General features: G+C 37.8%; 2 protein-coding genes across 5 annotated transcripts in view; one reads left to right on the forward strand and one right to left on the reverse strand.

The window, feature by feature from the left end:
* Window positions 1-25222, forward strand: part of LOC131936710 (AP-3 complex subunit sigma-1) — a 42542-nt gene extending 17320 nt beyond the window's left edge. The window contains exons 3-7 of one of the 2 annotated variants that reach the window (XM_059293753.1): window positions 613-724; window positions 8377-8448; window positions 18078-18185; window positions 20738-20882; window positions 23870-25222. In XM_059293753.1, the coding sequence (XP_059149736.1) occupies window positions 613-724; window positions 8377-8448; window positions 18078-18185; window positions 20738-20881 (436 nt within the window). In that variant the 3' untranslated portion in view covers window position 20882; window positions 23870-25222. The remainder of the gene's footprint in view (window positions 1-612; window positions 725-8376; window positions 8449-18077; window positions 18186-20737; window positions 20883-23869) is intronic. The other variant, XM_059293755.1, reaches the window with a different exon arrangement.
* A 687-nt stretch (window positions 25223-25909) lies between these two features.
* The window catches only part of LOC131936715 (potassium voltage-gated channel subfamily H member 7), a 115630-nt gene continuing 114253 nt past the window's right edge, over window positions 25910-27286 (reverse strand). For all 3 annotated transcript variants that reach the window (XM_059293771.1, XM_059293770.1, XM_059293772.1), the window contains one exon: window positions 25910-26396. In XM_059293771.1, coding sequence (XP_059149754.1) covers window positions 26210-26396 — 187 coding nt within the window. In that variant the 3' untranslated portion in view covers window positions 25910-26209. The remainder of the gene's footprint in view (window positions 26397-27286) is intronic.

Here is a 27286-nt window from a genome sequence, read left to right on the forward strand (position 1 = left end):
TTACACAGACTTTATACAACCACACGACATAAATGTACAGAGACAGGGTACAGTTTGTGAATGAAATGTAAATACTAATTGTTAAAATGGGTGAGTTAGGGTTAGGGTTAGTAGTTTGTGTGAGTCAATTGAATTGAGTCCACGGAAAAAATGTAAATACTAATTGTTAGAATGGGTGAGTAACAAATTAATTGTTGATTCAGGGTAGGTGGATGATTAGCAAGAGTGGGTTCATAATTGCTGACTAATAAGAGCTTTAAGTTTAAGCTGGAAAGGTCTTTAAGCAGGTCTCTGCCTTAGCCCTCTAGTTTTAAGCTGGAAAGGTCTTTAAGCAGGTCTCTGCCTTAGCCCTCTAGTTTTAAGCTGGAAAGGTCTTTAAGCAGGTCTCTGCCTTAGCCCTCTAGTTTTAAGCTGGAAAGGTCTTTAAGCAGGTCTCTGCCTTAGCCCTCTAGTTTTAAACTGGAAAGGGCTTTAAGCAGGTCTCTACCTTAGCCCTCTAGTTTTAAACTGGAAAGGGCTTTAAGCAGGTCTCTACCTTAGCCCTCTAGTTTTAAACTGGAAAGGTCTTTAAGCAGGTCTCTGCCCTAACCTCTAGATATCTGCTTGTTTCAGATTGATTGGAGGATCAGACTATAAACTTATCTATCGTCACTATGCTACACTCTACTTTGTATTTTGTGTTGATTCTTCTGAAAGTGAGCTGGGGATACTAGATCTTATCCAGGTGAGATTCTGCACTTTTGTGCATTACCACACCTCTTATCACATCGCGTGAAACTTTGGGAAGTTGTTAAGAATATTCCTGGGGAGGTTTCTGCAGAAAAAAAAAATTCAAATTCGCAGGGATGGCGAATTCTCTATAGGGGTGTTTTTTCTGTATATACGGTATATAAAAAATAAGAGTCGTTTGCAGATTCACACTGTTCATCCAATCGCCGTCAAACTTTGGGGAGTTGATTAGAGCAATTCAGGGAAGCATTCTGTAAAAAAGTCATTTTTAATTTCGCAAGGGCGGCGCCACGGGAGGGGGCGATTTTCTCTATGTACGTTATATAAAAAAAAAGTCGATTTTGGTTTGACATTGTTCATCTGATAGCCATTAGACTTTGGGGAGTTCATAATAACACTCTAGGGAAAGGTTCTGTAAAAAATATTTTTTTAATTTTTCAAGGGCGGCGTCACGGGAGGGTGTGATTTTTCTATATGTACGGTATATAAAAATAAAAGTCGATTTTGGTTTGATACCGTTCATCCGATAGCCATGAGACTTTAGGGGAGTTGATAAAGACATTCTGGGCAAGTGTTATGTAAAAAAAAAAAAATTAATTTCGCAAGGGCGGCGCCACGGGAGGGTGTGATTTTTCTCTACATGTGGTATATAAAAATAATAAAAATAAATTGCAGTGACACTGTTCACTCGATCGGCATGAAACTTTGAGAAGTTGCTAAGAATATTTCTGGGGAGGGTTCTGCGAAAAAAAATTTCAAATTCGCAGGGCGCGATTTGTTTTTTCTCTGTATACGGTATATAAAAATAAAAGTCTATTGCGGTTTGACATCGTTCATCCGATCACCATCAAACTTTGGGAGTTAACAAGAATACTTCAGGTGAGGTTTCTGTAAAAAAAATCTTTTTTTAATTTCGCAAGGGCGGCGCCTCGGGATGGTGCGATTTTTCTCTATATACGGTATCTAAAAATAAAAACAATTGCGGTTCAACACAGTTTATCAGAGTGCCATAAAACTATAGGGAGTTGATGAACTCTCCCGAGAAGGTTTCTTGGGTGGGGGGTTGGGGTGGTGGGAAAGGGAGGATTTGATTTTGCATGTGCTGCCCCCTAGAAGGATGCGATTTGGCACCCTGGTCTTTCCGTCGAGCGCTAAAGCGACTACGTTTGGTCTGAACAGTGTGATAAACAATGGATAGGATGGGGCATTACAAACGCTCACTAAATTGAAAGAGGCGTGTCCGCCGGCGCCCTGGTACGTTGCGATTTGGCCGCAAACAAAAAATTTCAGTTTCGGCCCCAAAAGGCTCACACGCCGCTGAGGGCCATGTTTTATTTTAATAATCCTGAGAGCGCCACTCTACGTCCCTGACACATGGGCTGTCACCATAGTGTGTTCTACCTCATTTACGTGTCAAAGAAAAACTCCTGTTCATTTGTGTAATTGGTGTGGGGGGGGGGGGGGGGGCTCCTGAGAGCACCACTCTACGTCCCTGACACATGGGCGGTCACCGAAGTGTGTTCTACCATATTATTTCTGTGAGTTATTAATGTACACATAAGGTTTTCACGCGGTAGTGTAAGTAAACCTGTGTCCCGATATTTATCATCCAAACACAGGCATTGTTTACATTTAAATAACTCACTTTTAGAAAACAAGGTCACGAGTTTAAGAATATAGGATTGGTAACGCATGGATGAAACCCTTTTATATTCGTCGGACTTTTTTCTATTCCCGTGGCAACGCGCGGGGTCGGGTACGCTAATATATATATATATATATATAAATATATATATATATATATATAATGTAGCTAGTGGAAGTTACCAACATCATCTATACTAATAGTTTCGCTGCCTATGTATCTGTCAAGAACGCTATAGAGAAAACACAAGCAAAATAAAAACTTTCATAGTAAAACGAAAATAAAACGTGACGTCACATGGAGCAAATAGTAGGAAATAGTCTACAGCGCCGGAGAGTGCACACAGTAATGTGACGTCATTGATTCTCGAGTAAACATTGAATTAAAAAGCCAATTTTGTCTAATCTTAAAAGTGGTTTGCGTGAAGAGGTTCTTTCATACAATTCTTCGGGTAGGGGCGAAGCCCATCCCCCCTGTAAGGTCTAAGCCGCCCCCCCCCCTCCCCCAACTCAAAGAAATGTCTTCATCGATGCTCTATAATAAAATTACAGCCTAATTTATGTGTCTAATCTAAAAAGTGGTTTTGCTGGCAGAGTTTCTTTCATGCATCTCTTCGGGTAGGGGCGAAGCCCATTTAACCCCCCACACGGTAGAACGTCTAATCCCTCCCCCTAAAGAAACGAAATATAATTGATATAGAAAATATATTTTACTTTTACCAGTGTCGTCCTCCCCCCACCAGATAATTCTCCTCTGCAAAAATTCAAGTGCCCACCCCCAAAAAAATATCTGAAAGAAACACTGTCTGCGAGAGTGAGGTTTATCGGCCAAAAGTAGGAAACTATGTAACGCGTTTAAATTATAGAAGTAGGCTCCACCTTCAGTTTGTATGATCTACAAATACGACCAGTGTTTCTTTCAGAATTTTTCCTCCCCGGAGAGGGGTAGGGGAATTTTCTAATCTAAAAAGTGTTTTGCGTGCAGTTTCTTTCATGCATCTCTTCCGGTAGGGACGAAGGTGGTGATTTTGAATTTGGTTTTAGTTTAGAGAAAATAGACAGCACTATCAACCTAGCGCCCCTTGTATCCTTCCTCAACGGGCCATTTTTCTTGTAATTGATAACAACACAATAGTTGTCTGTCAACAAGGTCAAGGCCAAACCTGAACCGAGTTATTATGTAACTGCGATATAAACAAGTTGTTGTGATGTAGCTGGTGGGACTAGTAAAGTTTGACTAAAAATAGAACTTTACTCATAAACAAAAGTCAACTAATAACAATAACAAGGCCAGTGGCTGAATGTTGGATGCTATATAATAGGGCTCAACTATAGAAGAAACAGTAGGACAAGATTTGAAGGTTGGATGCTATATAATAGGGCTCAACAAGAAACAGTAGGACAAGATTTGAAGGTTGGATGCTATATAATAGGGCTCAACAAGAAACAGTAGGACAAGATTTGAAGGTTGGATGCTATATTATAGGGCTCAACAAGAAACAGTAGGACAAGATTTGAAGGTTGGATGCTATATAATAGGGCTCAACAAGAAACAGCAGGACAAGATTTGAAGGTTGGATGTTATATAATAGGGCTCATCTATAGAAGAAACAGTAGGACAAGATTTGAAGGTTGGATGCTATATAATAGGGCTCAACTATAGAAGAAACAGTAGGACAAGATTTGAAGGTTGGATGCTATATAATAGGGCTCAACTATAGAAGAAACAGCAGGACAAGATTTGAAGGTTGGATGTTATATAATAGGGCTCAACTATAGAAGAAACAGTAGGACAAGATTTGAAGGTTGGATGCTATATAATAGGGCTAAACAAGAAACAGTAGGACAAGATTTGAAGGTTGGATGCTATATAATAGGGCTAAACAAGAAACAGTAGGACAAGATTTGAAGGTTGGATGCTATATAATAGGGCTCAACTATAGAAGAAACAGCAGGACAAGATTTGAAGGTTGGATGCTATATAATAGGGCTCAACTATAGAAGAAACAGTAGGACAAGATTTGAAGGTTGGATGCTATATAATAGGGCTCAACTATAGAAGAAACAGTAGGACAAGATTTGAAGGTTGGATGCTATATAATAGGGCTCAACAAGAAACAGCAGGACAAGATTTGAAGGTTGGATGCTATATAATAGGGCTCAACTATAGAAGAAACAGTAGGACAAGATTTGAAGGTTGGATGCTATATAATAGGGCTCAACTATAGAAGAAACAGTAGGACAAGATTTGAAGGTTGGATGTTATATAATAGGGCTCAACTATAGAAGAAACAGTAGGACAAGATTTGAAGGTTGGATGCTATATAATAGGGCTCAACAAGAAACAGCAGGACAAGATTTGAAGGTTGGATGCTATATAATAGGGCTCAACAAGAAACAGTAGGACAAGATTTGAAGGTTGGATGCTATATAATAGGGCTCAACAAGAAACAGCAGGACAAGATTTGAAGGTTGGATGTTATATAATAGGGCTCATCTATAGAAGAAACAGTAGGACAAGATTTGAAGGTTGGATGCTATATAATAGGGCTCATCTATAGAAGAAACAGTAGGACAAGATTTGAAGGTTGGATGCTATATAATAGGGCTCAACTATAGAAGAAACAGCAGGACAAGATTTGAAGGTTGGATGCTATATAATAGGGCTCAACTATAGAAGAAACAGTAGGACAAGATTTGAAGGTTGGATGCTATATAATAGGGCTCAACTATAGAAGAAACAGTAGGACAAGATTTGAAGGTTGGATGCTATATAATAGGGCTCAACAAGAAACAGCAGGACAAGATTTGAAGGTTGGATGCTATATAATAGGGCTCAACTATAGAAGAAACAGTAGGACAAGATTTGAAGGTTGGATGCTATATAATAGGGCTCAACTATAGAAGAAACAGTAGGACAAGATTTGAAGGTTGGATGTTATATAATAGGGCTCAACTATAGAAGAAACAGTAGGACAAGATTTGAAGGTTGGATGCTATATAATAGGGCTCAACAAGAAACAGCAGGACAAGATTTGAAGGTTGGATGCTATATAATAGGGCTCAACAAGAAACAGTAGGACAAGATTTGAAGGTTGGATGCTATATAATAGGGCTCAACAAGAAACAGCAGGACAAGATTTGAAGGTTGGATGTTATATAATAGGGCTCATCTATAGAAGAAACAGTAGGACAAGATTTGAAGGTTGGATGCTATATAATAGGGCTCATCTATAGAAGAAACAGTAGGACAAGATTTGAAACGTGCAGGGAAACTTGTAATATCTGTATGAATTTGTTACATCTTGTGACAGTTATGGTCTGTTGGTTTATTGTGTATTATTCTTGTGTGGAACATTGATGTTATTCTTATATATTCATGTTATTTATATATGTATACATATATATAAATATAAAGATATATAAATATATATAATATATATATAAATATATAGAAATATATATATATATAAATATATATATAAAAAAAAATATATATATATATATATATATATATATATATATATATATATATATATATATATATACATATATACACATGCATGCGCATGTATATATGTGTATATTTTTTGTACTTGTATATGTATATATATAATATATGTATACGAGCCGACCCGCGGCATATTTCCACTATTTAGTTGTTTTTTTTCTACTTTTCAGTAATTCATAATTTGTGAATTTGACACTACCAATGCTGTCACTGATAATATTTGCTTTAAAACACTAAAACCCTCCTTTTCCCCAACACCCCCTTCCCCCGTGAAAGCAGCCTCCTTTTAGTTACCTCATCTAAGTTTAAAATAGTTTCAAACTAAATTATCTGCCCCTAATAGCTGTCAATAAACCTGGCTCTACGATTGTAAACATTTAGCGTGAACCACAGCTCACCAGACCATGTGGGGGTGGGGGTGGTTTCGATATGCCTAGAGAGGAAGAGAGGGGGCTGCTAGGTGCGCTTACAGCTTGGTGTTTTCTAACGTCTCCAAGAAGAGAATTATATATATATAGCTATGTGTTTATTTATGTATTTAATTATATATGTATGTATATAATATATGTATATATATGTTTTTTATGTATTTATATGTATATATATGTATATAAATGTTTATTTATGTATTTAAATATATACGTATATATAATATATGTCAATATATATGTTTATTTATGTACTTAAATACATATGTATTCTAGCGTACCAATCCCGACACGTAGACGCGTGAGTAAATGTTAACAATGCCTCCTCTTTGATCATAAATATCGGGACACGGGTTCACCAACACTACCGCATGAAAACCTCGAGTGTACGTTAATCACTCCCTGAAAAAATGAGGTAGAACACACTTCGGTGACCACCCATTTGTCAGGGACGTAGAGGGGCGCTCTTGGGAGCCCCTGATTACACTATTGCACAGGCAACATAGTGCTTGCAGGAGAACTACGGGGCGCTGGCGGTTGCACCTGCTGAAGTTTTAACACTGAATATAGTAGTACCCGTAACCCGCTATGCAGGATGCATGATTAAGCCAAGTACTAATATAGCTACTCTGGGCGCGAAATTGTGTATTGACGAAAATTGCACCCTCCTGTGCGCAGCTTATATCACATTTTAATTATTTAATTAACAGAAACCTTCCCGGGAGTATTCTCATCAACTCCTGAAAGTTTTATAGCACTTGAATGAAAAGTGTCGAACTGCATCTGACTTTCATTTTTTTTCATTAGCCGTATTTAGAGAAGAACCACATTCTCTTGGGGCGCCACCCTTGCGAAATTAAAAAAGATTGTTTTACAGAAACCTCCACTGGAGTGTTCTCATCAGCTCCCCAAAGTTTCATGGCACTCGGATAAACTGTGTTGGGATTAACCTATAGCACCCGTGGGGATTAGCCTACAGCACATGTGGGGATTAGCCTATTACACTTGTGGGGATTAGCCTATAGCACCTATGGGGATTAATCTATAGCACCTGTGGGGATTAGCCTATAACACCTGTGGGGATTAGCCTATAGCACCTATGGGGATTAACTTATAGCACCTGTGGGGATTAATCTATAGCACCTGTGGGGATTAGCCTATAACACCTGTGGGGATTAGCCTATAGCACCTATGGGGATTAACTTATAGCACCTGTGGGGATTAATCTATAGCACCTGTGGGGATTAATCTATAGCACCTGTGGGGATAAGCCTATAGCACCTGTGGGGATTAGCCTATAGCACCTGTGGGGATTAGCCTATAGCACCTGAGGGATTAGCCTCTGGTCCTTTCTGGTCTGTGATCCCCATTGTACTGACCAGGTCACAGGAGTGGCAGTAGCCAAAAAAGTTGTGAAGATTGAAGTAGATCTTAATAAGAAGAGAATGAGGAAAATATCAACATGTATTCTATAGCACCTGTGGGGATAAGCCTATAGCACCTGTGGGGATAAGCCTATAGCACCTGTGGGGATTAGCCTATAACACTTGTGGGGATTAGCCTATAGCACCTATGGGGATTAATCTATAGCACCTGTGGGGATTAATCTATAGCACCTGTGGGGATTAGCCTATAACACTGTGGGGATTAGCCTATAGCACCTATGGGGATTAACTTATAGCACCTGTGGGGATTAATCTATAGCACCTGTGGGGATTAGCCTATAACACCTGTGGGGATTAGCCTATAGCACCTATGGGGATTAACTTATAGCACCTGTGGGGATTAATCTATAGCACCTGTGGGGATTAATCTATAGCACCTGTGGGGATAAGCCTATAGCACCTGTGGGGATTAGCCTATAGCACCTGTGGGGATTAGCCTATAGCACCTGTGGGGATTAGCCTCTGGTCCTTTCTGGTCTGTGATCCCCATTGTACTGACCAGGTCACAGGAGTGGCAGTAGCCAAAAAAGTTGTGAAGATTGAAGTAGATCTTAATAAGAAGAGAATGAGGAAAATATCAACATGTATTCTATTTATTTTCATATGTTTTTTTTTTTAGGTGTTTGTGGAGACTTTGGATAAGTGCTTCGAAAATGTATGTGAACTGGACTTAATTTTTCACGTTGATAAAGTAAGGATCATATGTATCTGTGCTGTAGTTGAATGTTTCACTAATGACAGTAAGGCTCATATGTATCTGTACTGTAGTTGAATGTTTCACTAATGACAGTAAGGCTCATATGTATGTGTGCTGTAGTTGAATGTTTCACTAATGACAGTAAGGCTCATATGTATCTGTACTGTAGTTGAATGTTTCACTAATGACAGTAAGGCTCATATGTATCTGTACTGTAGTTGAATGTTTCACTAATGACAGTAAGGCTCATATGTATGTGTGCTGTAGTTGAATGTTTCACTAATGACAGTAAGGCTCATATGTATCTGTACTGTAGTTGAATGTTTCACTAATGACAGTAAGGCTCATATGTATCTGTACTGTAGTTGAATGTTTCACTAATGACAGTAAGGCTCATATGTATCTGTACTGTAGTTGAATGTTTCACTAATGACAGTAAGGCTCATATGTATGTGTACTGTAGTTGAATGTTTCACTAATGATAGTAAGGCTCATATGTATCTGTACTGTAGTTGAATGTTTCACTAATGACAGTAAGGCTCATATGTATCTGTACTGTAGTTGAATGTTTCACTAATGACAGTAAGATATGTATCTGTACTGTAGTTGAATGTTCCACTAATGACAGTAAGGCTCATATGTATCTGTACTGTAGTTGAATGTTTCACTAATGACAGTAAGATATGTATCTGTACTGTAGTTGAATGTTTCACTAATGACAGTAAGGCTCATATGTATCTGTACTGTAGTTGAATGTTTCACTAATGACAGTAAGATATGTATCTGTGCTGTAGTTGAATGTTTCACTAATGACAGTAAGGCTCATATGTATCTGTACTGTAGTTGAATGTTTCACTAATGACAGTAAGATATGTATCTGTACTGTAGTTGAATGTTTCACTAATGACAGTAAGGCTCATATGTATGTGTGCTGTAGTTGAATGTTTCACTAATGACAGTAAGGCTCATATGTATCTGTACTGTAGTTGAATGTTTCACTAATGACAGTAAGATATGTATCTGTACTGTAGTTGAATGTTTCACTAATGACAGTAAGGCTCATATGTATGTGTGCTGTAGTTGAATGTTTCACTAATGACAGTAAGGCTCATATGTATCTGTACTGTAGTTGAATGTTTCACTAATGACAGTAAGGCTCATATGTATCTGTACTGTAGTTGAATGTTTCACTAATGACAGTAAGGCTCATATGTATCTGTACTGTAGTTGAATGTTTCACTAATGACAGTAAGGCTCATATGTATGTGTACTGTAGTTGAATGTTTCACTAATGATAGTAAGGCTCATATGTATCTGTACTGTAGTTGAATGTTCCACTAATGACAGTAAGGCTCATATGTATCTGTACTGTAGTTGAATGTTTCACTAATGACAGTAAGATATGTATCTGTACTGTAGTTGAATGTTTCACTAATGACAGTAAGGCTCATATGTATCTGTACTGTAGTTGAATGTTTCACTAATGACAGTAAGATATGTATCTGTGCTGTAGTTGAATGTTTCACTAATGACAGTAAGGCTCATATGTATCTGTACTGTAGTTGAATGTTCCACTAATGACAGTAAGGCTCATATGTATCTGTACTGTAGTTGAATGTTTCACTAATGACAGTAAGATATGTATCTGTGCTGTAGTTGAATGTTTCACTAATGACAGTAAGGCTCATATGTATGTGTACTGTAGTTGAATGTTTCACTAATGACAGTAAGATATGTATCTGTACTGTAGTTGAATGTTCCACTAATGACAGTAAGGCTCATATGTATCTGCACTGTAGTTGAATGTTTCACTAATGACAGTAAGGGTCATATGTATCTGTACTGTAGTTGAATGTTCCACTAATGACAGTAAGGCTCATATGTATCTGTACTGTAGTTGAATGTTTCACTAATGACAGTAAGATATGTATCTGTACTGTAGTTGAATGTTTCACTAATGATAGTAAGGCTCATATGTATCTGTACTGTAGTTGAATGTTTCACTAATGACAGTAAGATATTTATCTGTACTGTAGTTGAATGTTTCACTAATGACAGTAAGGCTCATATGTATCTGTACTGTAGTTGAATGTTCCACTAATGACAGTAAGGCTCATATGTATCTGTACTGTAGTTGAATGTTTCACTCATGACAGTAAGATATTTATCTGTACTGTAGTTGAATGTTTCACTAATGATAGTAAGGCTCATATGTATCTGTACTGTAGTTGAATGTTTCACTAATGACAGTAAGGCTCATATGTATCTGTACTGTAGTTGAATGTTTCACTAATGATAGTAAGGCTCATATGTATCTGTACTGTAGTTGAATGTTTCACTAATGATAGTAAGGCTCATATGTATCTGTACTGTAGTTGAATGTTCCACTAATGACAGTAAGGCTCATATGTATCTGTACTGTAGTTGAATGTTCCACTAATGACAGTAAGGCTCATATGTATCTGTGCTGTAGTTGAATGTTTCACTAATGACAGTAAGATATGTATCTGTACTGTAGTTGAATGTTCCACTAATGACAGTAAGGCTCATATGTATCTGTACTGTAGTTGAATGTTTCACTAATGACAGTAAGGCTCATATGTATCTGTACTGTAGTTGAATGTTTCACTAATGACAGTAAGGCTCATATGTATCTGTACTGTAGTTGAATGTTCCACTAATGACAGTAAGATATGTATCTGTACTGTAGTTGAATGTTTCACTAATGACAGTAAGATATGTATCTGTACTGTAGTTGAATGTTTCACTAATGACAGTAAGATATTTATCTGTACTGTAGTTGAATGTTTCACTAATGACAGTAAGGCTCATATGTATCTGTACTGTAGTTGAATGTTCCACTAATGACAGTAAGATATTTATCTGTACTGTAGTTGAATGTTTCACTAATGACAGTAAGGCTCATATGTATCTGTACTGTAGTTGAATGTTTCACTAATGACAGTAAGATATGTATCTGTACTGTAGTTGAATGTTTCACTAATGACAGTAAGGCTCATATGTATCTGTACTGTAGTTGAATGTTTCGCTAATGACAGTAAGGCTCATATGTATCTGTACTGTAGTTGAATGTTTCACTAATGACAGTAAGGCTCATATGTATCTGTACTGTAGTTGAATGTTTCACTAATGACAGTAAGGCTCATATGTATCTGTACTGTAGTTGAATGTTTCACTAATGACAGTAAGGCTCATATGTATCTGTACTGTAGTTGAATGTTTCACTAATGACAGTAAGGCTCATATGTATCTGTGCTGTAGTTGAATGTTTCACTAATGACAGTAAGGCTCATATGTATGTGTGCTGTAGTTGAATGTTTCACTAATGACAGTAAGATATGTATCTGTACTGTAGTTGAATGTTTCACTAATGACAGTAAGGCTCATATGTATCTGTACTGTAGTTGAATGTTTCACTAATGACAGTAAGATATGTATCTGTGCTGTAGTTGAATGTTTCACTAATGACAGTAAGGCTCATATGTATCTGTACTGTAGTTGAATGTTTCACTAATGACAGTAAGATATGTATCTGTACTGTAGTTGAATGTTTCACTAATGACAGTAAGGCTCATATGTATGTGTGCTGTAGTTGAATGTTTCACTAATGACAGTAAGGCTCATATGTATCTGTACTGTAGTTGAATGTTCCACTAATGACAGTAAGGCTCATATGTATCTGTACTGTAGTTGAATGTTCCACTAATGACAGTAAGGCTCATATGTATCTGTGCTGTAGTTGAATGTTTCACTAATGACAGTAAGATATGTATCTGTACTGTAGTTAGAGCAGCGAGTGTTTGTTTATTGGATGACAAAGCGTGTAATTGTAAGACAATTATATTGATTCTGTTTAATTAGTTCATTATATTGATTTTTGTTTATAACATCTCTTATTCATTGATATTTTATTATCTTTTATGCATTGTCTATTTTCATCATCCTGGCCCTCACAAAGTGGGCTAAAATTGGGCCATTTAAATATTTTCCACATATTTAATAAACACCATGAAGTTCTAAAAATTTTAAACAATTCCAACAATCCTTTCCATATCTTTGGTTTCTCTGAAACTCGATTACAATCTTTTATAAATGATGTTGAGATATCCGTCTCTGATTATAACCTAATACGCCGAGACCCATCCTTACACAAAGAAACTGGCCTTTGTGTCTATGTCCACTCCTCAATTCGTTTCAAGTACAGGATGGATCTGTCAACGGACAATATAGAATGTATTTGGATTGAACTCGAAAAAAGCAAACACCATCCGGCAATTTTAATTTGCTTCCTTTATAGAAATCCCTGTGAAAACATGGATTGGTATGATCGTTTTTGCTCCATGATGGATACCGTTTTATCTACTAACAATGAATATATCATATTGGGAGATTTTAATATAAATTTATTAAAACCTCAAGGATATTGGCAAGATATTATTGATTCTTTGAATCTTAAACAATTTGTGCACACGGCTACCAGGGTAAATGATAAATCAAGTACAATAATTGACCACATATACGCATCACCTGACTGCAACCTAATAGAGGTATGTGTCCCCTCTTGTGGTGTTAGTGACCACTTCCCTGTTTGTTGTACTTTTTCGACAAAAAGATTATGTGTACCTTCGCGGCAACACATAACTATAAGTTATCGCTCTTTTAGAAAATTTAATGAAAATCTTTTTCTTTCGGATTTATTGGCTGCCCCCTTCTGCAATGTATACAATTATAATTGTCCCGATCTTGCCATTTCTGAATGGCTGCGTATTTTCTATACTATATATGACAAACATATTCCTAAAATCTCTAAAAGAGTTAAGACTACATACAAACCTTCTTGGTTTAACAACAATATCGAATCTGCAATTAATAAAAGAGACTGGCTTAAACGTTATGGAACTTCTGAGGACTTTTGTAGGCAGCGAAATTATGTCAAACTGCTCGTGCGTAGGTCGAAGAAGGAATATTTTAATAAGCTGCTGTCAGGCAAACCTAATTCCAAATCTATCTGGACTGCTATAAATCAAATAATTAGAAAAAAACGCACATGTAATACAGCTGGACATTGCCAGATATCTGCTGATGACTTTAACAATCATTTTATATCATCTGTAGCGCTCAACACAGATGCTGATTACACAATCAGTGAGGAGCTTAAAAATTTTTGTAATTCTGCTCACCGTGGTAGGACAGAGCTGATCATTCCGCTTCTCACTGTTCATGAAGTTTATGTTAGCCTAAGATCTCTTAAACCGTCTTCAACAACTTCGTTTGATGATATTTCTAATAATGTATTGAAGATTTCAGCTCCAATAATTTCCGAAGTTTTAACCTATGTCTATAACCTCTGTATTGCCAAGCATTATTACCCGACACATTTTAAGCATGCTAAGGTTATACCACTACACAAAAAAGGTAACATCCAAGATGCTAATAACTACAGGCCAATTTCTATACTTTCTTCCCTCTCCAAGCCACTAGAAATACATATAAACAAATGCATTTCATATTACCTAGAAAAGTTCAAGCTTTTCCATAGTAATCAGTCTGGGTTTAGAAAGTTTCATTCTTGTCACACTGCTCTGATTAAGATGAATGAAAACTGGCTTATAAATATTAACAAAAACCTACTCTGTGGCTCGCTGTTTGTCGATTTCAGAAAAGCCTTTGATTCTATTGATCACACCATACTTCTTAAAAAACTAATTCCATACAAATTCCACGACTTTACAGTTAGGTTACTTCACTCCTTTTTATCTAACCGATCTCAACGCGTGTTTCACCTTAATACCATCTCTTCACAGAAATATGTTAATATAGGGGTTCCACAGGGCTCAATCTTAGGTCCTTTACTTTTTTCTTTATACATTAATGATCTTCCATTACATATTGACGCTGGTCAGTGCGAGATGTTCGCTGATGATACTTCTTTGCATGTCTTTGCAGACAGTGCTGAGTCACTCAGTTACAAACTTCAAACATGTGCCAATCAGCTTGCAACTTGGACAAAATTTAACAAAATGAAACTTCACCCCGATAAAACCAAGTCAATGTTTATTACAACTCATCAGAAACGCCTTCGTCTTCCATCCACCGCATTAAACATTACTATAGACAATTCAAACATTGAACAGGTAGACAGTTACAAATGCCTAGGATTGTTTATAGATCACAACCTCACTTGGTCTGACCATATTCATTTTCTAAGAATGTCCTTATTAAAGACAACCTTTCAGTTAGCAAGGATAAAGAACTTTCTCAACTATAGGAGCAGGCTGGTTTTTTATGAGGCTTTTATTCAATCCAGGTTGGATTATGCTTCTGTAGTGTGGAGCGGCAGCTTTATATCTAAGCAGCGTCCTCTTCTTTCTTTACAAAAAAGGGCTATAAAACTGGTTACTGGCTTATCTAGTAGTATGGATTCTTTTCTTACAACTAAAATACTTCCATTAAATAAAAAGATAATATATACTAAATCAATTTTCTTATATAAAATATTCCACGAAACAGCCCCCTCTTACTTATCAGATCTATTTTCTTTTAACATAAAATTAAATCGTCGTCTCAATTTACCATTCCCTTATTCAACCTTTTTCCAAAAACATAGCTTCGCCTACTCTGGTTCTAATTTGTGGAACAATCTTCCTAATAAAATAAAGCTATCTAGATCTGAAAATATATTCAAATCTAAATTAAAACTAAAATTATTTAATGACCTAACTGACTCATTGTAACAATTCTCATTCATCTATTATATTCTCTTTTTTATCTCATTATGTATGATAGCTATGTACCATTGTTTCTTTATTCCACATTTTCAGTGCTATGTGTTACTGCTATGTGTTATTGAATTGCTTTATTTGTTTAAACGGCCAATGTGAAAAAAGGCCTTTGTGCCTACAATTGTAACCGTTGTTTGAATAAATTTGAATAAATTTGAATAAATTTGAATAAATTTGAATTTGAATAATGTTTCACTAATGACAGTAAGATATGTATCTGTACTGTAGTTGAATGTTTTACTAATGACAGTAAGGCTCATATGTATGTGTACTATAGTTGAATGTTTCACTAATGACTGTGCTAGATTAGTCTTGTTTAGGGTTGTCCACTGCCTTCAGGCAAGTCACCAGTAAAAATATTTTTCTTTTCCTCTAAAGTTGGATCATATTTAAATTATTTTTAAAGATGCACTATATTTTGTTTTCTTTTATATCATGCAGTATATTTTGTTCTCTTTTATAACATGTAGTTTATTTCGTTTTCCCCTAAAGATATTTTTTTTTCTTCTGAAATTTCATTATATTTGTTTGCCGCTGAAGGTGCATTTCATTTTGTTTACATGTGAAGGTACATTACATTTTGTTTACTTCTGTAGGTACATTACATTTTGTTTACTTCTGAAGGTGCATTACATTTTGTTTACTTCTGAAGGTGCATTACATTTTGTTTACTTCTGTAGGTGCATTACATTTTGTTTACTTCTGTAGGTACATTACATTTTGTTTACTTCTGAAGGTGCATTACATTTTGTTTACTTCTGAAGGTGCATTACATTTTGTTTACTTCTGTAGGTGCATTACATTTTGTTTACTTCTGTAGGTGCATTACATTTTGTTTACTTCTGTAGGTACATTACATTTTGTTTACTTCTGTAGGTGCATTACATTTTGTTTACTTCTGTGGGTGCATTACATTTTGTTTACTTCTGTAGGTACATTACATTTTGTTTACTTCTGTAGGTGCATTACATTTTGTTTACTTCTGTAGGTGCATTACATTTTGTTTACTTCTGAAGGTGCATTACATTTTGTTTACTTCTGTAGGTACATTACATTTTGTTTACTTCTGAAGGTGCATTACATTTTGTTTACTTCTGAAGGTGCATTACATTTTGTTTACTTCTGTAGGTGCATTACATTTTGTTTACTTCTGTAGGTACATTACATTTTGTTTACTTCTGAAGGTGCATTACATTTTGTTTACTTCTGAAGGTGCATTACATTTTGTTTACTTCTGTAGGTGCATTACATTTTGTTTACTTCTGTAGGTGCATTACATGGTGCATTACATTTTGTTTACTTCTGTAGGTACATTACATTTTGTTTACTTCTGTAGGTGCATTACATTTTGTTTACTTCTGTGGGTGCATTACATTTTGTTTACTTCTGTAGGTACATTACATTTTGTTTACTTCTGTAGGTGCATTACATTTTGTTTACTTCTGTAGGTGCATTACATTTTGTTTACTTCTGAAGGTGCATTACATTTTGTTTACTTCTGTAGGTGCATTACATTTTGTTTACTTCTGTAGGTGCATTACATTTTGTTTACTTCTGTAGGTACATTACATTTTGTTTACTTCTGTAGGTGCATTACATTTTGTTTACTTCTGTAGGTGCATTACATTTTGTTTACTTCTGAAGGTGCATTACATTTTGTTTACTTCTGTAGGTGCATTACATTTTGTTTACTTCTGTAGGTGCATTACATTTTGTTTACTTCTGTAGGTACATTACATTTTGTTTACTTCTGTAGGTGCATTACATTTTGTTTACTTCTGTAGGTGCATTACATTTTGTTTACTTCTGAAGGTGCATTACATTTTGTTTACTTCTGAAGGTGCATTACATTTTGGTTACTTCTGTAGCTGCATTACATTTTGTTTACTTCTGAAGGTGCATTATATTTTGTTTACTTCTGTAGGTACATTACATTTTGTTTACTTCTGAACGTGCATTACATTTTGTTTACTTCTGTAGGTACATTACATTTTGTTTACTTCTGTAGGTACATTACATTTTGTTTACTTCTGTAGGTGCATTACATTTTGTTTACTTCTGTAGGTGCATTACATTTTGTTTACTTCTGTAGGTACATTACATTTTGTTTACTTCTGTAGGTACATTACATTTTGTTTACTTCTGTAGGGGCATTACATTTTGTTTACTTCTGTAGGTGCATTACATTTTGTTTACTTCTGTAGGTACATTACATTTTGTTTACTTCTGTAGGTGCATTACATTTTGTTTACTTCTGAAGGTGCATTACATTTTGTTTACTTCTGTAGGTACATTACATTTTGTTTACTTCTGTAGGTGCATTACATTTTGTTTACTTCTGTAGGTGCATTACATTTTGTTTACTTCTGTAGGTACATTACATTTTGTTTACTTCTGTAGGTGCATTACATTTTGTTTACTTCTGTAGGTGCATTACATTTTGTTTACTTCTGTAGGTGCATTACATTTTGTTTACTTCTGAAGGTGCATTACATTTTGTTTACTTCTGAAGGTGCATTACATTTTGGTTACTTCTGTAGGTGCATTACATTTTGTTTACTTCTGAAGGTGCATTATATTTTGTTTACTTCTGTAGGTACATTACATTTTGTTTACTTCTGTAGGTACATTACATTTTGTTTACTTCTGTAGGTACATTACATTTTGTTTACTTCTGTAGGTACATTACATTTTGTTTACTTCTGTAGGTACATTACATTTTGTTTACTTCTGTAGGTGCATTACATTTTGTTTACTTCTGTAGGTACATTACATTTTGTTTACTTCTGAAGGTGCATTACATTTTGTTTACTTCTGAAGGTACATTACATTCTATCTGAGCTGGTTATGGGGGGTATGGTGCTGGAAACAAACATGACAGAGATCATCACACGCATTGAGGAACAAAACAAACTGGAGAAACAAGAGGTTAGTATGGTCAGTGAAACAGGTTGGTTTGGTCAGTGAAACAGGTTGGTTTGGTCAGTGAAACAGGTTGGTGTGGTCAGTGAAACAGGTTGGTGTGGAGGTTGGTGTGGTCAGTGAAACAGGTTGGTGTGGTCAGTGAAACAGGTTGGTGTGGAGGTTGGTGTGGTCAGTGAAACAGGTTGGTGCGGTCAGTGAAACAGGTTGGTGTGGAGGTTGGTGTGGTTAGTGAAACAGGTTGGTGTGGTCAGTGAAACAGGTTGGTGTGGAGGTTGGTGTGGTTAGTGAAACAGGTTGGTGTGGAGGTTGGTGTGGTCAGTGAAACAGGTTGGTGTGGAGGTTGGTGTGGTCAGTGAAACAGGTTGGTGTGGAGGTTGGTGTGGTCAGTGAAACAGGTTGGTGCGGTCAGTGAAACAGGTTGGTGTGGAGGTTGGTGTGGTTAGTGAAACAGGTTGGTGTGGTCAGTGAAACAGGTTGGTGTGGAGGTTGGTGTGGTTAGTGAAACAGGTTGGTGTGGAGGTTGGTGTGGTCAGTGAAACAGGTTGGTGTGGTCAGTGAAACAGGTTGGTGCGGTTAGTGAAACAGGTTGGTTTGGTCAGTGAAACAGGTTGGTGTGGTCAGTGAAACAGGTTGGTGTGGTCAGTGAAACAGGTTGGTGCGGTCAGTGAAACAGGTTGGTGTGGAGGTTGGTGTGGTCAGTGAAACAGGTTGGTGTGGAGGTTGGTGTGGTTAGTGAAACAGGTTGGTGTGGAGGTTGGTGTGGCCAGTGAAACAGGTTGGTGTGGAGGTTGGTGTGGTTAGTGAAACAGGTTGGTGTGGAGGTTGGTGTGGTCAGTGAAACAGGTTGGTGTGGAGGTTGGTGTGGTCAGTGAAACAAGTTGGTATGGTCAGTGAAACAGGTTGGTTTGGTCAGTGAAACAGGTTGGTGTGGTCAGTGAAACAGGTTGGTGTGGAGGTTGGTGTGGTCAGTGAAACAGGTTGGTGTGGTCAGTGAAACAGGTTGGTGCGGTTAGTGAAACAGGTTGGTGTGGTCAGTGAAACAGGTTGGTGTGGAGGTTGGTGTGGTCAGTGAAACAGGTTGGTGTGGTCAGTGAAACAGGTTGGTGTGGTCAGTGAAACAGGTTTGTGTGGTTAGTGAAACAGGTTTGTGTGGTCAGTGAAACAGGTTGGTGTGGTCAGTGAAACAGGTTGGTGTGGTCAGTGAAACAGGTTGGTGTGGAGGTTGGTGTGGTCAGTGAAACAGGTTGGTGTGAAGGTTTGTGTGGTCAGTGAAACAGGTTGGTGTGGTCAGTGAAACAGGTTGGTGTGGAGGTTTGTGTGGTCAGTGAAACAGGTTGGTGTGGTCAGTGAAACAGGTTTGTGTGGTCAGTGAAACAGGTTGGTGTGGTCAGTGAAACAGGTTAGTGTGGTCATTGAAACAGGTTGGTGTGGTCAGTGAAACAGGTTGGTGTGGTCAGTGAAACAGGTTGGTGTGGTCAGTGAAACAGGTTGGTGTGGCCAGTGAAACAGGTTGGTGTGGAGGTTGGTGTGGTCAGTGAAACAGGTTGGTGTGGTCAGTGAAACAGGTTGGTGTGGTCAGTGAAACAGGTTGGTGTGGTCAGTGAAACAGGTTGGTGCGGTCAGTGAAACAGGTTGGTGTGGTCAGTGAAACAGGTTGGTGTGGTCAGTGAAACAGGTTGGTGTGGTCAGTGAAACAGGTTGGTGTGGAGGTTGGTGTGGTCAGTGAAACAGGTTGGTGTGGAGGTTGGTGTGGTCAGTGAAACAGGTTGGTGTGGTCAGTGAAACAGGTTGGTGTGGAGGTTGGTGTGGTTAGTGAAACAGGTTGGTGTGGTCAGTGAAACAGGTTGGTGTGGTCAGTGAAACAGGTTGGTGTGGTCAGTGAAACAGGTTGGTGTGGTCAGTGAAACAGGTTTGTGTGATGTATTAGGTTTTTCTGCACTCAACACTCACCTAACTTAACCCTAACCCTGAAAACCATTTAATAATTTATTTCTGTACTAGGGTTTTGCCTGTTTTTGGTGTTGTGCTCTGTCCTCTTTAAAGTTTTGGGTTCTAAAAATTTCTGCAATCACTACATACTAAAATAATAATAGATTAAGTGTTCATTTAAGAAAATGTATCAGACAATGAATAATTCAAGGTTAGTCACGTAATCACCTAACTAATTGGGTTAGAATGAATGAACCTACAAACACTACATAAAGATTGATCAAGCAGCCACACTAAACCTTGACAAGAAGGGCAACCTAAGTAACTTGATTGGACAGTTAGCTGGGGAATGACAGGGATGTCATTTCTTCAATCAACTTGATTGGACAGTTAGCTGGGGGAATGACAGGGATGTCATTTCTTAAATCAACTTGATTGGACAGTTAGCTGGGGAAATGACAGGGATGTCTTTTCTTGAAATAAGTTTCAGTGTGGGCTAAAGAAAACTATTTGACCATTGTTAATTCAAATGCAATGATACATGTAACTTTAGCCGGTTAAGTACTGTACGTTGGTTTTAATGTTACGACTTTTGACCCCCATTTTGGCATTGACCTGCCAATCAGACTAGAGCTCATCTGGTGGGAGTTGTGCACAAAATTGGGGGAAATGCTGGCATTTATGGTCAAACAGATGACCTTGAACTTGATGGCATCCAGGGTCAACAGAAACACCAGTCTATCTTTCTACCTAAAGGTGTGAGGTTCTAAGGCAAGAATCTTTATACACCTGTTCCACGCTTTCCTACAGACTCATGCTTGGTTTAACTGCTGACTCATGCTTGGTTTAACTACTGACGCAGCGACTCATGCTTGATTTAACTACTGACTCATGCTTGGTTTAACTACTGATGCATGCTTGGTTGCCTGCTGACTCATGCTTGGTTTAACTACTGACTCATGCTTGGTTGCCTCCTGACTCATGCTTGGTTTAACTACTGACTCATGCTTGGTTTAACTACTGACGCAGCGACGCATGCTTGATTTAACTACTGACTCATGCTTTATTTACCGGCTGATTCATGCTTGGTTTGCCTGCTGATTCATGCTTGGTTTGCCTGCTGATTCATGCTTGGTTTGCCTGCTGATTCATGCTTTATTTCACTGCTAACTCATGCTTGACTTGATGCTCTTGTTTAACCTTGAAACATGCTAACTCATGCTTGACTTGATGCTCTTGTTTAACCTTGAAACATGCTAACTCATGCTTGACTTGATGCTCTTGTTTAACCTTTAAACATGCTAACTCATGCTTGACTTGATGCTCTTGTTTAACCTTGAAACATGCTTCTATTTATTTCCTGCAATATGTATTGTGTCTTGATTGCTCAGGGATGATATAATGATTGTCTTAACCTCTGGCCCTGGATTGTCATTAGCTAGGGTGGCCTTGTCTCTTTCAATTTTACAAAGGATAGCCACTGATAATTTATCATTTTATTCCAGAGTTTATTAAAGTGTGTTTAACAGCCATTAGTACTACTACCCTTAGCATCTCCACACTACTTGTAACATCTCCACACTACTTGTAACATCTCCACACTACTTGTAACATCTCCACACTACTTGTAACATCTCCACACTACTTGTAACATCTCCACACTACTTGTAACATCTCCACACTACTTGTAACATCTCCACACTACTTGTAACATCTCCACACTACTTGTAACATCTCCACACTACTTGTAACATCTCCACACTACTTGTAACATCTCCACACTACTTGTAACATCTCCACACTACTTGTAACATCTCCACACTACTTGTAACATCTCCACACTACTTGTAGCTACTACCTATATAGTAGTATTAATTTTCACATTTGGAAATGTATGGTCAAGAGCCAAAATGAAAAGTTTGGGGTTAGTGTTGAGGTCAGTGTTGGGGTTAGGGTTGGGGTTAGTGTTGGGGTTAGTGTTGGGGTTAGTGTTGGGGTTAGTGTTGGGGTTAGTGTTGGGGTTGGGGTTAGTGTTGGGGTTAGTGTTGGGGTTAGTGTTGGGGTTAGTGTTGGGGTTAGTGTTGGGGTTAGTGTTGGGGTTAGTGTTGGGGTTAGTGTTGGGGTTAGTGTTGGGGTTAGTGTTGGGGTTAGTGTTGGGGTTAGTGTTGGGGTTAGGGTTAGGGTTAGTGTTGGGGTTAGTGTTGGGGTTAGTGTTGGGGTTAGTGTTGGGGTTAGTGTTGGGGTTAGTGTTGGGGTTAGTGTTGGGGTTAGTGTTGGGGTTAGTGTTGGGGTTAGTGTTGGGGTTAGTGTTGGGGTTAGTGTTGGGGTTAGTGTTGGGGTTAGTGTTGGGGTTAGTGTTGGGGTTAGTGTTGGGGTTAGTGTTGGGGTTAGTGTTGGGGTTAGTGTTGGGGTTAGTGTTGGGGTTAGTGTTGGGGTTAGTGTTGGGGTTAGGGTTAGGGTTAGTGTTGGGGTTAGTGTTGGGGTTAGTGTTGGGGTTAGTGTTGGGGTTAGTGTTGGGGTTAGTGTTGGGGTTAGTGTTGGGGTTAGTGTTGGGGTTAGTGTTGGGGTTAGTGTTGGGGTTAGTGTTGGGGTTAGTGTTGGGGTTAGTGTTGGGGTTAGTGTTGGGGTTAGTGTTGGGGTTAGTGTTGGGGTTAGTGTTGGGGTTAGTGTTAGTGTTGGGGTTAGTGTTGGGGTTAGTGTTGGGGTTAGTGTTGGGGTTAGTGTTGGGGTTAGTGTTGGGGTTAGTGTTGGGGTTAGTGTTGGGGTTAGTGTTGGGGTTAGTGTTGGGGTTAGTGTTGGGGTTAGTGTTGGGGTTAGTGTTGGGGTTAGTGTTGGGGTTAGTGTTAGTGTTGGGGTTAGTGTTAGTGTTGGGGTTAGTGTTGGGGTTAGTGTTGGGGTTAGTGTTGGGGTTAGTGTTGGGGTTAGTGTTGGGGTTAGTGTTGGGGTTAGTGTTGGGGTTAGTGTTGGGGTTAGTGTTGGGGTTAGTGTTGGGGTTAGTGTTGGGGTTAGGGTTGGGGTTAGTGTTGGGGTTAGTGTTGGGGTTAGTGTTGGGGTTAGTGTTGGGGTTAGTGTTGGGGTTAGTGTTGGGGTTAGTGTTAGTGTTGGGGTTAGTGTTGGGGTTAGTGTTGGGGTTAGTGTTGGGGTTAGTGTTGGGGTTAGTGTTGGGGTTAGTGTTGGGGTTAGGGTTAGTGTTGGGGTTAGTGTTGGGGTTCGTGTTGGGGTTAGTGTTGGGGTTAGTGTTGGGGTTAGTGTTGGGGTTAGTGTTGGGGTTAGTGTTGGGGTTAGTGTTGGGGTTAGTGTTGGGGTTAGTGTTGGGGTTAGTGTTGGGGTTAGTGTTGGGGTTAGTGTTGGGGTTAGTGTTAGTGTTGGGGTTAGTGTTAGTGTTGGGGTTAGTGTTGGGGTTAGTGTTGGGGTTAGTGTTGGGGTTAGTGTTGGGGTTAGTGTTGGGGTTAGTGTTGGGGTTAGTGTTGGGGTTAGTGTGGGGTTAGTGTTGGGGTTAGTGTTGGGGTTAGTGTTGGGGTTAGTGTTGGGGTTAGTGTTAGTGTTGGGGTTAGTGTTAGTGTTGGGGTTAGTGTTGGGGTTAGTGTTGGGGTTAGTGTTGGGGTTAGTGTTGGGGTTAGTGTTGGGGTTAGTGTTTGAGTTGTGGGCTTAAATTGTACATATTCAGAGGTTGTATAAAAATCTATTAGAACGTCATAGGTAATAAGCCATGTTGAGGATATGTGGCTAGTGTAAAAGTCTGGAATCTTCTATTTCAGGCTGGGATATCAGCAGCACCTGCCAGGGCGGTCTCCGCAGTCAAGGAAATGAACATTCCACAAAAAATTAAAGACATTAAACTACCAGACCTGCCCAGCATAGGCAACCTCAAGTTTTAGACTGCCTCATCACACCTCGCTTGTTGCCCTATGTACTCAACTTTAGAGCTCAGCTCTAGTTGTCATTTGGCTAGTGACATCTTGTAGAGTGAAAGTCTAACGTATGTTCATAGTCAGATCTTGTAGAGTGAAAGTCTAACGTATGTTCATAGTCTGATCTTGTGAGATGAAAGTCTAACGTATGTTCATAGTCTGATCTTGTGAGATGAATGTTTATGTTCATAGTCAGATCATGTGAGATGAAAGTTTAATGTATGTTCATAGTCAGATCTTGTGAGATGAAAGTTTATGTTCATAGTCAGATCTTGTGAGATGAAAGTCTAACGTATGTTCATAGTCTGATCTTGTGAGATGAAAGTCTAACGTATGTTCATAGTCTGATCTTGTGAGGTGAATGTTTATGTTCATAGTCTGATCTTGTGGGATGAAAGTTTAATGTATGTTCATAGTCTGATCTTGTGAGATGAATGTTTATGTTCATAGTCAGATCTTGTGAGATGAAAGTTTATGTTCATAGTCAGATCTTGTGAGATGAAAGTTTATGTTCATAGTCAGATCTTGTGAGATGAAAGTCTAATGTATGTTCATAGTCTGATCTTGTGAGATTAATGTTTATGTTCATAGTCAGATCTTGTGAGATGAAAATTTAATGTATGTTCATAGTCTGATCTTGTGAGATGAATGTTTATGTTCATAGTCAGATCTTGTGAGATGAAAGTTTAATGTATTTTCATAATCTGATCTTGTGAGATGAAAGTTTATGTTCATAGTCTGATCTTGTGAGATGAAAGTTTAACGTATGTTCATAGTCAGATCTTGTGAGATGAAAGTTTAATGTATGTTCATAGTCTGATCTTTGTGAGATGAATGTTTATGTTCATAGTCAGATCTTGTGAGATGAAAGTTTAATGTATGTTCATAGTCAGATCTTGTGAGATGAAAGTTTAATGTATGTTCATAGTCTGATCTTGTGAGATGAAAGTTTAATGTATGTTCATAGTCTGATCTTGTGAGATTAAATTAACTTAAGTTCATAGTCAGATCTTGTGAGATGAAAGTTTAATGTATGTTCATAGTCTGATCTTGTGAGATGAAAGTTTAATGTATGTTCATAGTCTGATCTTGTGAGATGAAAGTTTAATGTATGTTCATAGTCTGATCTTGTGAGATGAAAGTTTAATGTATGTTCATAGTCTGATCTTGTGAGATTAAATTAACTTATGTTCATAGTCAGATCTTGTGTTTGTATTCATTTCTTGCAAATGATGTCATACTTTATAGAAAGTCTAAATAAAATGTTGAAGGATAAAGTTTGTTGTTGACTAAAAACTGGCACAGTGAATAGTGTGATGGCAGGAAAGACGGGGGCTCGGCAGGGAAGGCAGGAGCATGACATAGAAGAGTTTATTTTGTGTGTGCAGGCTCTAGAATTGCTGATCATGCCAGTCTTGGAGTGGCAGTCTAAACCATAAGTTGTTGGTGCCATTAGATTTTTGTCTTTCATATGTCTCTAGCCAACTTTAGGCAATAAATGTTCTCAACACAAGATTTGGCCGTCACGACCAAGTCATTCTAGCATACACAGATATATATATATATATATATATATATATATATATATATATATATATATATATATATATATGTATATATATATTTAGATATGTATATAGACCTATATATATATATATATATATATATATATATATATATATATATATATATATATATATATATATATATATACACATTAATGTATATAAATAAACACACCCAAGGCTAGAGCTTTAATATCAACAGTTTTATATCAACAGTGTATATATATTTAGATATGTATATAGACCTATATATATATATATATATATACATTAATGTATATAAATAAACACACCCAAGGCTAGAGCTTTAATATCAACAGTTTTTATTTTTACGCGAAAAACACAGAACAATCCTATATTAACAATGTAAACATGTTAAAAAATTTGACTCTTATAGATCTACAATAAATAGCATCTAGTATCTTACACATATTTCTATTACAATATCAAATTCTAAATCTTTATATACATTGGCAAACTTACAATACCTAGGTTGTAATTCTATCTACTCATTCTAACTTTGACTCTTTATTGCTATTACACAGCAAAATATCTTTTTATTGCTATCACACTGTAAAATATCCAATCGTGCTACTGTCAAGCCACACACAGTTCTTTAACTCTACAATTCGTTGGATGACTTTGCAAGTTTAAAACTTCTTTTCCGACATGACCTCTGACCCCTGGGAGCGGGGGATACAGGGGCGATTTGGTCTAGGGCGTCCTTGGTCATCCGTGGCTTGTGTCCCAGGATGTTTAATATAGCGTCCACTGTGGTGCACAGTTCTGTCTCGAAGATCTGCATTCTCCTGCAATTGTGTTAGGGTTATTAGGATAGGGTTATTTGAGGCTTAGACTTCTATCCAAGGGTTAGGGTTAGTGAAAAAGTAAGGCTAATTTATTCAGTACTCAGTTGCATTAAAACCATAATGAACGGTTAATTGGTCAGCCGGGAGATAACGATTGGGTATTTTTGTTTTTTACTATTTCATTATACTTTTTCAGATTAAAAGGAATCAAATTATTATGCCCGATGAAATATTCAAATGGGAGACAAAATATTTAAATGTTTGACAGTATTTAAAATAAAAGCCAAAGCCATTTTATTTCGTTTTTTTCACAAACTTGCAGAATAAGAATAACAGCCAATCAAAGATTTATTGGCTCCTGTCAAATGAGCTCCCGTCATTATGACTCGCGACAAATAGGCTCCCGACATAAGGGCTCACGACATATCGGCTACCGACAAAAGAGCTCCCGACATATTGGCTAGAGACAAATGAATCGTATTACCATCAGCGGCGTAGCGAGGTCGGGTGTCACCCGGTGCGGCACTTAATAGTGTCACCCCCCAGAGGGGTAGCGACACTTACTGGGGACAAACTTTCAATTTTCGATTTGCACCCCCCCCCCCCCCCCTCAAACTTTCAATTTGCACCTCTTAAAACACTATCATTTTTCTCTATATATTTTGCTATTTTTCGCCTTGGTGTCACCCCCTAATGGTGTCACCCGGTGCGGTCCGCACCCCCCCCGCCCCCTCCCCCTCGCTACGCCTCTGATTACCACTATTGGCATAAAAGTAGCCATTTTGTCCTACATCCACTACCACTATAATCTCTTTTAAATGCCTTCATGAAATTGTTTTTCATGAAGGAACAAATTTAACCCTTAACAGCTAGATACCAACAATTCTAAA

This window comes from Physella acuta, unplaced genomic scaffold, assembly GCF_028476545.2.
Source record: "Physella acuta isolate Inbredline_101_S28 unplaced genomic scaffold, ASM2847654v3 ptg000186l, whole genome shotgun sequence".
Lineage (NCBI taxonomy): Eukaryota > Metazoa > Mollusca > Gastropoda > Physidae > Physella > Physella acuta.